Below are 16,368 nucleotides of genomic sequence, written 5' to 3'. Positions count from 1 at the left end.
TTTTCATTCATTCCAAGAGAAAATTTTCAAAAACTATCAAAATATGTCGTTTTTTGAGATTTCGTCATAAGAGCAATGTATTTTATATCGATTTTCAATGATTTTTTCTTAAAATTTTGCATAGATACCTAAAGTAAGATTTTAACCACATATTCTTTGAGTAAAAGTCTAACTTTAAATAAATTTTGAGCCTTTAAATCATGCTCATACATCCTCAGATCAAAACAGAAATGAAAGTAGAATCAGTTAATCTATTGAAGGAATTGTCTGATTTTTTTTGTGTCGAAATAGTATTAATCCTTCAAATATTACCCAAATTAAAATGATAATTGAAATAAGTGGTCATTTTTTATACACTGACAAGATTTAATTGACTGTCCAAATCATGAGTGGATAAAAACATGTTCTACAAACACTTTTATCGCTAATAAAATTTGGTACCATAAATACATCGTTGACAAAAAAAGTTGGTTGACAAAAAAAGAAATATTTAATCCCGTTTGTGAATAATCGTTTTTATTATTATTCAACAAAAATATTTACCCTTATACAAATCACAACCAACAATTATTTATCCCACTTGGGAATAACAGTAATATTCTTTTAAATTCACAAATAGTAACACCCTGAACACCAGAAGGTTAACTAACCCTTCTTCATATACCTATACCTTAAAAAAAAAAACAAGAAGCTAAAAGCTACTTAAAGTTAAGATTCAATTTGTTTAAAAAGAAAAAATAGTAAAAATAATAAGCCTAATTAAAATAAAAGGGTTGAAGGGTTGTTTTAACATATAAAACTTTTGGTTGCAAATAACCTCCATGTATAGACTAAGTAGACTATGAGCAAAATTAAACCACAGAGATCTCTCTTGTAAGTTGCTCAATTGTCGTGATAAAAATATAGAACAACGATTCTGTAAAACTTTTTTCTGAAAAGATTCAAAATGAAATGATGGATTATGAAATAGATCGAATATCAAAACTATTGACAACTAATCTAATGTAATGAAAAGTTACATTATCGAAAATGTATGAACAATATTATATGATAACTCCTGGCATCTACTGAATAAAATGAAAACAATTATATGTATGCATTTCAAAAATGTCACTTTCTAACAGCAAAATATTATTTTTGGTATGTTTTTCCTGTAAAATATTTATATAAATACTAGAGTAATGCCCACCCGCTTCGCTGGGTTTAAAAGTAAAGATTGATAAAGATTGCTCTCGCTAATCCCCTTTCTATAACACTTGAAATAATGGTAAGGATTGTTTTACACAAGTGAAATACATGTATGGTTTTCTATTTGTTTAAATGTATAATAGTCGTAATTATTCATTGAGTATAACAGAAAAGGTGGCTGTGAAATATTTTATATTGACTATTTTTACAGAAATCTGTAATTTATGGTAATGTCAAATTAAATTAATTTTACAATTTTTTTTTATTAAGATATCTTTATGAATTATATCTCAAATGTTATTCTGAAGTATATATTGCTGTACACTTTCATTAAAAACCATTCGCTAGTTTTAGCGTGAAAGCGTAACAAACAAACAAACATGCTTACTTTCGCATTTATAATATATATATGATTGAAAATTCAAAAAATAATACGGAATCTTCAAAATGTAAATTAGTCTGCACTCTGTATATACCGAAGTCACAAATTTATGTAAACTTTAACATGATTTAAAAAGCTGACAAATACCTACCGTTTTATGTACCTTTTAAAGGCTTACATTAAAATTTGTTTTTTTAAAAAGGGTTATATGTCTGTTACTAACCAGAATTTGATATACTTTTATTATACTTATAAATCATTTGAGATAACAATCTGAATATGTAATTAGCTCAATTTATCTGTAAATATTCTATAAAAATTGTTGACCCGTTTATAAACTTAGTCGCATGCGTTCTTCATCACAGGATTTTGATTGTATGAAACGGTAAGATGTTAAACTTAAATTTATAGATAGTTGGAAAAAAAAAACAAAGTGACAGCTTTTTTATGATATTTGAAGTTGAGTAGATTTTAACTAGATCTGATACAAATTTATACTATAACTGCATTGTTTCGAGAGACATTGAAGGAGAGATAACATTTTCCTAATTTGTCCGTCTTGAATTTGACGTAAAATGAAAAGTAAACGAGTCAGGATCGCGAGTTAAGAATTAGTCTTATACATATATACGGAGAGAAATTCTAATTTGAATTTAACAATTTTTTTAATATTGTCGACTAAACCTGAAAAAAGTCGCAGCTTCCAAAATGTTATTATGATGTATAACAAGGTAGGAGTGCCATTTGAAATTTCAAAATTGGAGTGGCTAGGATTGAAGTGATGAAACCTAAAATTTTCAAAGTATCATTTCTCCCTCGATATCTAAATCACGTGTTTTCACACACAAAATTATTCACATCAAGTTAACAGCTATTAACGGTGGATACTTTTGAAATAAACATACTGTATTTGTTTAAATGGAGATACATTCGAGACCTTTCACTTTCCTGATTTGAGCTGTAGTCCAAATACTTCCTGGTTAAAATCATTTCAAAGAATAACTTGAACTCAAAAAATACAAAAATCAGATCCAAGATCATTAGTAGTGGAGAGGATAGCAGGAAAAAAACGCCTATCTTGGCGAGTTCTAGTCCACTCAGTCGTTGCGTACTTTGTACTGCGCATCAGACTGCCTTTATTTTCAATTTTTTGTCTTTTTCTATGCGCAGTACAAAGTACGTAACGATCGATGACTAGACCAGACCCAGATAGGCACCTTAAATTCAGCTGCAGGCGCTTCTAGTTCTGCATAAGAGTTTTATGTCCTTAATAATGCGTTCTTTATCAGACCTTTTCCATAGTTTCTGTTTCTGAGATGTTTCTGAGTGTTCTGTCACTCAAGAATGCATACAGAAGGCGATATCCAAAAGCAATTACAGTTGAAAACTTAGAAACCCGCCATTCAATCGCAAAATGAGAAAGCAAAATTTTCATGTTTTTTAAGTATTGATCGAGAGATGAAAATTCTTAATTTTAATTACTAAAAGTTCACTTTACTAATTTCCAATTTTTTTGGATCATCTGTGCTTGCTGTGCAATAATATATTCAGAATACAATCGTTTGAATAGTACGAGAAAATATAAAAAACACACATTTAAACAACAACAGATAGACGCGAAACACATTACCCTTTCTGTATAGTAGGGTGAAAAGTTATGATTGAAAATCAATATGTCTAATATATAAATGAATAAAAACCTATGATTATTTTAAAACCTGACAAAGAGGAAACTGTAAACAATGTCGGATGGAAATTCATGACTGTCCCTATGTATGCAAACGTAGACAGGATAATAACCCTTTGATTTGTTTAATTAAAATACACACGCATATATGAATTACAAAAGACAAGGGAGAAAACATACCTACGGTAGCTAAACACATAAAAAACACTCACTAACTACTAAAAGGACTAGGACCAAATGTGGTATTTGTTATTCATTTATGCGGTAACCTTTAAACCTCTATATATTATAAATGTGAAAGTAAGAATGTTTGTTTGTTTGTTACGCTTTCACGCCAAAACTAGTGAATGGTTTTCAATGAAACTATACAGCAATATAGCTCATACTTCAGAATAACACATGCGCTATAATTTATAAAGATATATTTAAAAAAAATAAAAATTAATCTGACATTTACTATTTTAAATTTTTACAGAAATCTTTAATTTATGGTTCAAAATGATGATTATAGATGGATTAGATCTATAATCATCATTTTGAACCATAAATTAAAGTATTCTATAAAAATTTAAAATAGTAAATCTTTCATGGCCAACTTTTCTGATATACTCAATGAACTATGACTATTTTACATTTAACAAAATTGAAAACTGTGCACATCAAGGGAGGTGGAGGCTATAAAGTGGTGTTTTTTACTTTTAAGCCCAATGAAACGGGCGAGTATTAAGCTAGTTGATGAATGTTTGTTGCAGACTATATTTAAATAAGAAGATAATTGAATAAAAAAGGATGCAAATATGGTACTCCCGTCAGCAACGAAGTTTACTTCAAATAAAATGAACGACGCCATGTTTGCTATTGATTTTAGTGTCTTAAGATCATTTCAGTACCGACTGCGCTACTTATGGTTGTTTTATATCTACACAAATATGCTATATATTATAAAAATGATCAATGAGTTTATTTCAAAATCACTGTAAGTTAGTAACAACAATATTCATGTAGTTTACACAATCACATATGGACTAGACATGGCAGCTATGTGATCATAATAACCAAATCCTTTATTTAAAGCAAACGCAAAGAAATTTTCTTTTAATTCATCGATTCGATTTATTTACACGATTATATATTCCAACTTGGTACAATTTTATTTTCGATCAATAAAATGCATGACTTTAAACGAAAATCAATCTCTTTCATGCAAGTAATGATTTTGTTTATTTAACTTCAGTGATTTTGCATCAATAAATTCATATTTTAAATTCAATCCCATTCTATGGTAAATACAAATATTTAGCTGTACTTGTTCCGCTCATTAGAAAGATGATCGGTCCTAGACTAATAACTAGTGAACGGCATCGCGGTGGGAATTCGAGAGTATAAATAGGCGTCAGCTTTTTTTTTGTTTAAAAAATAAATTTTAATGCAATTTTAAAAAGCACTTTTTGAAAACAATAAAACTAATATGATTGCGTTAATGGTGCACAATCCACAAGCAAGCTGCTGTACGGGCAGAGTGTTGTACTTATTGATAATAATTTTTATTTTTCACTTGTTCAACAATAGATGTAATTATGATGTATAAAAAGTTTTTCAACTCTTTAGGGTTTAAAAAACATAGTAATGATATATTGATGATTACTGTGTACGAGATGGCGTAACTAGTCAAACGCTAGCACCAAAGCAGAATAATAAATTTAGGAAAAAAAAAAAACAAAAAAAAACCAAGTGAAAACAAATAATTGAGTTAATTGTTGAAATATCCTATACAGAAAGAGTTGAATGTCAGTGCTTGCATTATCCTTATATGTTATAAATGTAAGAATAAGGATGTTTGTTTGTTTGTTTTTTTGTTACGCTTTCACGAAAAAAATACCGAATGGATTAGAGTGAAATTGTAACAATATAGCTCATACATCAGAATAACACATGAGCTGCAATTTACAGAGATATATTTAGAAAAAAATTTAAAAAATTGAATTTAATATGACAATTTACTGCTCCATCTATGATCATCATTTTGAACCATAATTAAAGATTTCATAAATCAATGAATTTTGACTATTTTGCACTACAAAAATTGAAAACTCTGCATTTATTTTAGCTCTGTAAAATAATCCTTTCGAAGGAGAATGAGATCACGAGAGGTGGTGGCAATAAGGCAATGGTTTTACTTTTAAGCCCAGTGAAACGGGCGGGTATCAAGCTAGTTTTTAATAAATTAAAGTTTAAAAAATCAACACAATTATACAAATAGTAAACGATCGGCCGCCATTTATTTTGGTATTCGAAAATTTCTGCAAATTCTTTTCGTTTTTCGAGAATCTTGCAACAGACAAGTTTTGGAGAAAATGAACACCAAAGTTTTGTCCAAATTTGCATCCTTATATTTTTTTCTTTTATTCACGTAAAAACTTAAAAAATTGAGTTAAGCGTGTGACTTAACACATAATTTTTCTATACTTTGTTTCACACGTCAATAACTTTGGTAATGCACGAATTATTTTTCTATGTTAGATGAAAAAATTTTAATGGGATTGTTTGAGGTATGAGATTTTAAATTTAAATATTTTAATTGCTATAAAAATGATTTTAATTCTATTTAACAGTGCTTACGTAATTTTGAAAATGCAGGCGGCTTTGGTTTTTAAATTGACAGACGAAGATTGAACAAATTTCTACTAATTTAAGATAGATAAGTTGGAAAATGAAAAAAACAGGATTGCAGGATTTGTAGGAAAAAAATCACAGCAATTTATAACCCCCTCTAGATGACAGAATTTCGATTCAATTCTTTTTTTTTGGATCAAAACTTTTACATTATTGTTTACAAAGATACACTTGGCATGAGAAATTTACTGTGAAACTCTCAGTCTAAGACAATTTTTTTCTTAGGGAAAAAACCAAGAAATAAATAAACACAGTCAAAATAAATTTTTATTTATTTAACTTCGAAAATTATCATTTTAGTTTCATTATTAAGAAAATTTATTCAAAAATGAATACGCAGAATATGTTAATCTTAAAATCTAAAACAAATTAAATGATAAAATTAGTTAGTTTTTCTTTAAAGAGAGCTTGAATTTTTATACTACTAATATGCTAATTAAATCATTATAAACAAGGTGCTAAATATTTGTATGATTGTGATAAGAATGAGAGATATCTGTTTGCAAATTTTCGCATGTATGGTTTCAAATGGGATAGTATGAAAGTTGATGACGTGAGAATATGTTTATTGTGTGATCGAAATGAAAGCATAAAGTATTTGATAGAAGACTGTCCGGGAACCTCTGGTGCTGAAAGAGATGCTGTGAACAGCTTGCAGCTTAAAAGTACCCAAGACATCTTAGGTATATCTGATGGTTTATTAATACCGCCGGTCGTAAAATATTTAAAATTTATATATGAGAAAAGAAAATTATATTTAAATTAAATCCGCCCATGTTTTCTCAATATAATACTCTGTTTTTTCTTTTTTCTATAACATATAATTTTGGTTTTAGAATCTATTTATTTATATATTTTTGTTTAAGTTTAGTTTAACTATTTCATTTTTTTATGCAGAGTGGTTTATGTTTATTTATCTATTCATTTAATTCTGTTTTTGTTTAAATTGTATCTTAGTATTGCCTTTATGTAAATGTAATATAATTGATTTATGTCAATAAATATTAAATAATAATAATAGTTAGTTTTTGAGGTTAATTAATTTTTATTACCTCTAAAAAGGACTGTAAACGCAAAGGAATAAAGCCACCAAGTTTAGCTGTATAACCATGACCAAATATTATCAAGCTAGACAAAAATTTTTTACGAAACTTTAACGTTCCCATATTCCAATTGATATCCCACATTTTTATTGTTATACGATTTGACTGTACATACAAATACAATTCATAATTAATTTAGTACGTTTGGATTGATTTTCTGGAGCTTCTATACTTACGTGAAAATTAATTTGTTCGCCACACCAACAATATGCAAAAAAATCAAAAATAGCTGCAAGGCCCAGAAAAATATCATATCCAGATTCACTTAATGGCTAAAACATGAAAAATGATTGATTTTTTCTGATTTAATTTCAACTTTCGCGGTTATTGCTGATTTTTTTAGATATTTTAGGAATTGTAACAAATGGGTAACGAAAGGTTTCATCGATATCTCACCGACGTTGTGTAATAAACAAGGTACAAAATGATCACTAATGAATCAACTAATATTCGAAAATATTTCGCTCCAACAACTAATTTGCTAATTTCACGTTAAAATATAGAAAGAAAGTAACATATTTGCGAAAACAGTTTTCTATGACCTGTGATTTTGAATATCTGGCGGGCCTAATCTATATTTTACAACATAGATTATGGCCAGTTAATGACACATAAAAAACATGACTCAAAATTACCTGAAATGCAGTTAAAGTCACACATGAACACACGTTATACGCTTGAGGTAATAATTGCCCAGCCCATAGCACAGAATTTATATCGCTAATGGTTTTTGCAAAACTAACCATACCAAAAAACAAGTGAAAACAAACAATTGAGTGAGTTAATTATTGAAATACCACATATAGACAGTGTTGAGGACGCAATCGTTTGTTTTTGACGACACGCAATATACTATAAAATTTGCATCAAATTTGCGCCCTCGAGGGTAAACAGTGATGTTAAGAAAAAAATGTTTCAAACAAAAGTTGTTTATTTAAAAAAAAAAAAAAATTTTACGCTTAAACTTTTGTTCTATCTCAATTGACCTGTGTTTCTCATTTACGCACTCGACCTCACTTTTTACGTCCTAAGCAAGCTGTAAGTTAGACGGACGACGGACGGGGAAGAGTTATCGTGATGGTAGACGGACAGACGACAGACAGACAGACAAACAACTGCGATTTTATAACACCTATACCAAAATTTTATTTGTAGCATCAATATTTTTAAGCGTTACAAACTTGGGACTATACTTAGTATACCTTGATATATTTCATATACATGGTATAATAAAATAAGCACAAATAGACCGTGGGACACTACGAGTTTTTTAAATAATGAATACATACTTGAAACTTGTGTGGTTTCCTTTTGACGAGGCTACGATTTTTTTTTTGCGTGGAAGCCTAACATTACGTTATACTCACTGAAATATATCATGATATTCCTGTATAAAGCGATCCAAATGTTCCTCAGCATTGGGATCTGACGCATCCACTTCGGGTATTTGTTCTGCTAATAACTCAAAATGAGCTCCCACTTTTATCATTAAACTAATTATTGCAGCATGTATAGAAGTAATTGTAGCCACCGAACTCCAGTAGCCAAGTATTTGATATATTAAACCTGAAATTTTGTTCAATTACATTTTTTATCCGTGTCTAAGGATGAAAAGGAAAAAAAATTTACTTTTAGTAATTACCACACCAACTAGTGGATATAAATCCGTAAAAAAATTTTATATTTCTGAACACTTCTTTTGAATTTACCTAGTTTTTGAGAGTCTAACATTATGAAACCAAATGTTTACATTTGTTTCAATTTTTTGTGTACTTTATATAAGTCAAAGTCTCTCATACACGATACTAATAATAGCTTTTGCTATATCAACACATTATAACATTTAACATATGAAGGCAAGACTATACACTTCTATGGATTAACGTATCTCTAAGTCTTAGAAACCTTAGAATTTTTACAGAATTAATATAAATGGATAATCAAAAAGTGCAGATTTTGTGACGCAGAGTATACATTACACATTTTCATTTGAACAAAGAGAAAAAAACGAAAAAAATTACACAGAAACCGGGACTCGAACCCGGGACCTTTAGATATCCGATCGTGGACGTAACTAATTCCGTCACTTCTGTTCTATGTAAATGATTCAAATTATATGTAAACCAGTTCGTGTCTTTCTTATTCTGTATCACCTGTTCAAATCTCGGCTTCTGTGTTATATTCAAAATAAAAATTTAAACAAAAGATATAAAAATTCGTACCCAAAGTAAACTTCTCTTCAGATTGAAACATATCAAACGGCATCCAAGTATGCGCAAATAAATTTACATTTTTATAAGTATTCTCTTCCAAAATTTGAACAAACGGAAAAAAATACGTGATAACTAATGACACATACGTATAACTGATTAAAAACATTGAATAATAAAAAGCAATTGTCTCCGCTTTATGTACAATTTGATCTGTTTCATTAAACTTTTTAACTTTCAAAAAATCCAAAATATCACGAATTTTTTGTTCGTAATACAACCAAACAGTTAAACGATATAATCCTAAAAACGTCATAATTGTTTCTCCAACTATATGCAACATATCTTTATATGATACAGAATTTGAAACAATGAAAGTTATCTGGGTAAGTCCATACAAAACCATCGAAATTATTTGGGAGCATGTATATATTTTGTAAATAACATTATCTGTTGTATGCCAATAACCCAAAAATCGCATATATATTAAATTAACTTGTAAAAATTTCATTTTAACACCATTGACATAAAATAGTCACAAAAAGCTTATAAATTTAAAGTATAAAGCATAAAAGCACAAATACGTTTGAAAATAATATCAAATTTAAAATTATAATTCGATAATTTGAATTTAATTGGACTGACGTTAATAAAATTATTTTTTAATAAATGAGACTATTCATCAATTTTTTTTATTGGTTTATTCATTAGAGATAATAGGTGAATGTTAATGTTATCAATTTTTTCATTTTTTGAGAAAATTAACAAAACAGACTTATAAACAAGTAAAATTTACAAAATTTAAAAAACCCCTGACAAATGCGATTTATTCCTTGTAAACCGATTTTTGGAAACTTAGCTATAAAATGTCCTCAATCCAGACGGTTCGACCGTTAAGAGGCTACGATGTCACTGAGAAAGACACATATGCACAGATAAACACTTTAAACTTATAACACTCCTTCATAAATCAATATCAAAAGACATCAGATGAGATGAAAAGGATACTTAGAGAGCTATCATTTTTTGGGACAAATTTTTGGAAATATTTTAGTTGACTTTGTTCTTTTGAATTATTGTTTTAAATTACCTTATTATTTTACACATTTCACTTTTCGAAATGAATTGAGCCATGTTTATTTGACCATTCATTTCCATAGTAATTATTCATATGTTAAAATTATATGTCATGCCTTATCCAAACTGAATCGATTTTGAAGATCATCGCCAATTTTTTAGTTTTTTCGGGTACGGAACACTAATCTCGTACTTGATACATAGCTGAGAACACTCTCTGTTAATAACCTTTCAAATGAAACCAAAACAATTAAAATCGCTTCATCCGTTTAGGCGCTACGTTGCCACAGACAGATGTAATTTTTTCTAAACCAGTTTAGATATTGAAAAACAAACTCTTAGCATACTGAGTGTATTAAAGCTCTATAAAACTTCTAAAAAGGTAAAGAAAACTTCTTTGTTGACATATATATGCATACAAGTTAAATATATAGATGAACGTTTTTTTAACTCTTCACATTACATAATTAATAAGTTATACCGCTTCAATATGAATTTTTTATCTAATAATTACAATATTTTATTTATTAAATCGATTATAAATTACGGGATTAAATAAAGAACTCGAGAGAAATTAAAACTAAATTAATTATGACAAAAAAATTTAATGAAAACAAAATTACGGTGTGATTCAATAAATGATAAACTTTGGCATATGTTTGCCGTATTTTGTTTTATTTCCCAAGTTCATATATTTTGGTATCACAAAATGATGATAATTTTCGTGACGACAAGTTTTTTTTATAAATATTTTCTTTCTTAATCATAAGAAAAAAAATTAGGCAACAACTCATTAGGCAAAAATTTTATTTGACTCATTTCTTTCAATAATCTATTCCTATTTATAATGTTTTTTAAATATTCAATTTTAAAAATTACGAAAATTTACTCAAAACGGTATATGCAGAGTATGTCAATCTTAAAATCTAAAAAGAAAGTATAAAAGTTACAAAAACTATTTATTTTACATTTATTGCCATTACCTGTAAAAAGGATTGCAAGCGCCAATGAAAGAAGCCACCGATTTTAACAATGTAACCATGACCCAATATCACCATACTAGCCAGAAATTTTTTACGAAACTTTAACGTTCCCATATTCCAATTGATATCCCACATTTTTAAAGTAATGCGATTTGACTAAAATAATTTTACTTGGAAAATTATTTTATAAATGTTGGATCGATTTTCCATAGAACAATACTTACTTGAAACGTAATTTGTTCGCCAAACCAACAATAAACAAACAAATCAAAAATGCATGCGCTAGCCAGAAAAAAATCATATCCAGATTCACCTAACGGCTACAACATGAAAAAAATGGAATATTTTGACAGTAGAACAGACGGATAAAATATTAGAAACATACTCGAGACGCAATTAAGATCACGCATGAACAAAGATTGTACGCTTGTGGAATTAATTGTCCTACCCATTGAACAGAATTTATATCACCAATGGTTTTTGCAAAACTGTTTAAACCAAAAAATAAAATGTTAATAAAATTGTATCGACAACAATACTTGATACGAAGCAAATACACTTGAGAGGGACTCGAATCCACAACCCCGGGGCTTTCTAAACTAATGGTCTATCATTTGGGTTCAAAAATTAAAAGCCCGACGATTGCAAAATCGCAAAAAGTATGAAAACAAGAAAATATTTTCATCTAAAATTGTTATGATAATTAAAATTGTCATGACAGTTTGGGGAGACCTAAGATTAAAAGTTTTCCACAGAACTGTTAAGGGGTCCTCCTTTCAAGTGTAATGACGAATTTACTAATCATAACAATTTCAGATGAAAATATTTTCTTGTTTTTATAATTTCTAGATGTAGCCTATAACCAGCGGGTAATCAAGGCGCTTTTAGCAATACCTCATTTATCAAATTATGATGAGTAGTTTAGCATATACATACATACATACGGGTCAAAAACATAACCTTCGCCATCGTCGGGTTAAAAATGACCTCTAAAAAAAACCCAAAAGAAAATATTTGATCAAAAATGACAATTTTAACACTCACTGAAATACATTATGATATTCTTGAATAAAGTCATCCAAATTTTTCTCAGCATTCGAATGTGAAGCATCCATTTTGGATATTTGTTCTGCTAATAATTCAAAATGAGCTCCAACTTTTATCATTAAACTTATTATTACAGAATGCGTCGAAGAAATTGAACTTAGTGAAATCCAATAACCATGTATTTGATATATTAAACCTAAAATTTTGTTTAATTATTTTACAAAAAGGATAGTTGAAGAGAATAATGAAAAGAAAAATGTATATTTTCCAATGGGTAAAGCAAATTTGTTGTGTGCGGAACCGAAGCGACAGCAAGGGCGTATTTACGGGGGGGGAGGTAATAGGGGTAACTACCCCCCCCCCAGAAATCAGGAAACAAAAACGAAAATCGGGTTTCAAATAAAATTTGAAGTTTGACAAAAACAATGGAATAGATGAATCTTAAAGAGAAAACAAAATCAAATCTTCGGTAGTAGTTAATTCCCAGAGTCATAATTCAATTATTGTATCGAAAATCAGATTTAAATATCCTTCCAAGTCTGTTACGAGAATTCCGACTTTCCCATTCCGCGCATTTAATTTTCCAAAATTCAGAGAACTTGGTATACCGGTTCTCTGGTATACCTATAACCCTCTCTTACAGTTACAAGGCGACTTCTTGAAGTTATTACCCCCCCCCCTAAGAAAATGTCGTAAAGACGCCACTGAGCGACAGTAGCGGAAATATTTATAACTTGTATATCGTTTCATTTTATATTATACCATTTATATATGAAGCATACCAAGGTATACTTAGTTTAGTCCAACGCTTTAAAATATTGATGATACGAACAAAATTTTGGTATAGGTGTTCATAAAATCACCTAATTAGTTCATTTCCAGTTGTCTGTCTGTCAATCTGCCCGTCTGTTAACACGATAACTAAAAAAAAAAACGAAAAGAGATATGAAATTTTTATAGCGCGCTTAAAACGAAATAAGTGAGGTCGAATTCGTAAATGACTAACATAGGTGAATTGGATCTTGAGTCCGTAGGACACATTTTAAACCGTTTGAGATAGAACAAAAGTTTATATGTAAAACTTTTCCTTATCAAAAAATAAACAACTTTTGGTTAAAACATTTCGTAAAAATCACTGCTTACCTGTGAGGGCGAAAATAAGGTTAGAGTGACGATCTTTCTTTACTTACATGACAAAAAACAAACGATTGCGTAATCAACACTGTCTATACATGGTAATTTAACAATGAACTCAGAGTTTTAGCACACTTTTTGTATCACTAACGTAACAAAATTGCCCGTATTTTTATAAAATTGTATTATTTATTGATAGATATAGGCAAAATTATTACAGAAATGAGAAATTCATTGTGTGAAAATTAAAAATAATACAATGAAACGATAAAGAAGTTATAAGTATGTCCGCGAATGGCGGTAAAATGTTTACACGTAAGGAATAATATAATATGATATTCATACCAAAAGTAAACTTCTTTTCAGATTGAAACATATCAAATGGCATCCAAGTATGCGCAACTAATTTTACATTTTTATAAGTATTCTCTTCCAAAATTTGCGCAAACAGCAAAAAATACATGAGAAATAATGATACATACGTATAACTGATTAAAAACATTGAATAATAAAAAGCAATTGTTTCTGCTTTATGCAAAATTTTATCTGTTTCATTAAACTTTTTAATTTTTAAAAAATTCAAAAGTTCCCGAATTTGTTGTTCGTAAAACAACCAAACAGTTAAACGATATAGTGCTAATAACGTTAAAGATACTTCACCAATTATATGTAACATATCTGTATATGGAACAGAATTTAAAGCAATAAAAGTTAATTGACTAATTGCATATAATATAATCGAAAACATTTGGAAAATTGTATATATTTTGTAAATAACATTATCTGTAGTGTGCCAATAACCCAAAAATCTCATATACATTAAATTAAATTGTAAAAATTTCATTTTTAATGTTTTTAAACAAATTAAACCCGAAAATTTTTTAAATTTAAAACAGTAATCGTAAAATGATTAATTGAAATATATTTTGGATATCATTTCAAATTCTGTTTATGTTTAGATAATTCGTAGTTTTTCTTTTATCTCTTTTTTTATGAATTATTTGTTTAATAATTACAATATCTTATTGATATTCATTAAAAGAATTCGACAGTAATTAAAAATTTATTAAATACGTCAAAGAAAATAGATGAATAAAAAATTTTCAAGGTAGTTTACTAATAGCTGACGTATAAGCTTTTACAGGCGTTAGTCGATGTACTTCTCGAAAATTTCGAGAATATTGCGTTTATTTTCCAAAGTTTCCTATTTTCTGATTGTGTTATTTCCAGATGAAAAAGCAGCGGCTATTAAGAACATTTCAATAATATAATTAATTTTTTCCAGATCTTTATCGATGCCGTCAGTTGCTTTTGTGAAAAAAAAACCCTTCAATTTTAATGTATTACATAGGAAAGAGTCCAAATATTGTTTTCTTTACGAAGGAATTTAAATAATTATCATGCAATCTCACGCGCGAGGGTTGGGGGGTAAAAACGAAATATAAACATCTTTTAACGAGAAATTCAATTTCAAAAGTTGACAAAAAAAAATGTCGTAAAATCGAATCGAAAAAAGATTGCCATCAAAGTCAACCTGACAAGGCAATTCAGAATTTTTTCTAATCCCAGAAATTTTAAAGCGAAGCTCTCTCAATATTCACCCTTGTGCAGCCTTGTTAGACTAAATAAGAACTAAATCGAAACAAATTTCTTTTTTCTCATTTTCATCTATTTTTTTCAACATCTTAGACACAGAAGACACCTGACAAATATTCGGAAATATTTTGCCATTAGTGTCTTGACAAATTCGATCTCTTATAGAGGAGTGTTTTCGAAGAAAACTGCAAATTTTCTAAGTAAGTACAATTGCAGAGTACGGAATCTCATTAGAGAAGGCCAAATAGAGTTGAATGAGAAATCCTGTTAAGTTACCAATTTTGAAGTTTTAGAGCATTGAAACCTTTTATAAGGTTTTTAATCAAGTAAAAAGACAGACCTTGGGTAAAACTATTAATAATTTTGAAATAAATAAATTCAAAGTTTCTTTATTCAACATAATATACAAAATAAAGTAGTTAAACTTTAAATTATCTATTTATTCCTGAAAACATAAATTGACTCATTAACTTCTAAGCGGGTTGCTTATGAAAATTTATTCAAAACAGTATACACTGAATATGTCAACCTTAAAATCTGAAACAATAATTTCAACAACAACAAAAATTGAATTTCATTACCTTTGCAATAAATTTATTTTAGTACCTGTACAAATGATGGTAAGCGTAAAAGAAAAAATCCGCCGATTTTTAAAACATACCCTCGACCAAATATAATCATAGTTGAAAGAAATTTTTTACGAAATTTCAACGTTCCCATATTCCAATTGATCTCCCACATTTTTAAAGAAACCCGATTTGACTAAAATAATTAACCATCAATTTGATCGATTTTTACGAGAAGAAAGTCGATAAGTAACTTACTTGATATGTAATTTGTTCGCCGAAATAACAGTATACAAATAAATCAAGAAGACATGAAGAGGCCATAAAAAAATCACTTCCAGATTCACTTAATGGCTAAAACATTCACAGTAGCATGTTTATTTAAGGATTGTGAAATTGATAAAGGATGTTTCAAACGTACCCGAGATGCAATTAAAATAACGCAAGAACATAGCATATACGCCTGCGGCATTAATTGTCCCATCCATTGAACGGAATTTATATCGCCGATGGTTTTTGCAAAACTATATAGAAACAAAATATTTTAAATTTATATTAAATTAAGTCAAAATTCGGGTTCCACTTTTAGTATAATCCCCTAACGTGTCATAAAAGTTATTCACAATAGGACGGGAGCATTGCTTAGCGTAAAAAAATGCGATATGAGGGGGAGAGGCTCAAAGAAAACTTGAAATTCGTAATTCGTTGCCAATTCCATTTAA

The 16,368-nt window shown here is 28.8% G+C and overlaps 1 protein-coding gene across 1 annotated transcript; it reads right to left on the bottom strand.

The window, feature by feature from the left end:
- Positions 1–6,687: 6,687 nt before the first annotated feature.
- Positions 6,688–8,764, bottom strand: LOC123295271. Its single transcript, XM_044876554.1, has 6 exons — positions 8,743–8,764; positions 8,401–8,599; positions 7,669–7,771; positions 7,210–7,305; positions 6,983–7,138; positions 6,688–6,741 (listed from the first exon to the last, which is right to left on the bottom strand). The coding sequence occupies exons 1-6, from the start codon at positions 8,762–8,764 to the stop codon at positions 6,688–6,690; spliced, it is 630 nt and encodes a 209-aa protein (XP_044732489.1).
- Positions 8,765–16,368: the final 7,604 nt, after the last annotated feature.

The sequence above is a fragment of the Chrysoperla carnea genome, chromosome 1 (assembly GCF_905475395.1).
Source record: "Chrysoperla carnea chromosome 1, inChrCarn1.1, whole genome shotgun sequence".
In the NCBI taxonomy this organism is placed as follows: domain Eukaryota; kingdom Metazoa; phylum Arthropoda; class Insecta; order Neuroptera; family Chrysopidae; genus Chrysoperla; species Chrysoperla carnea.
This window is presented reverse-complemented; position numbering and strand designations above follow the sequence as displayed.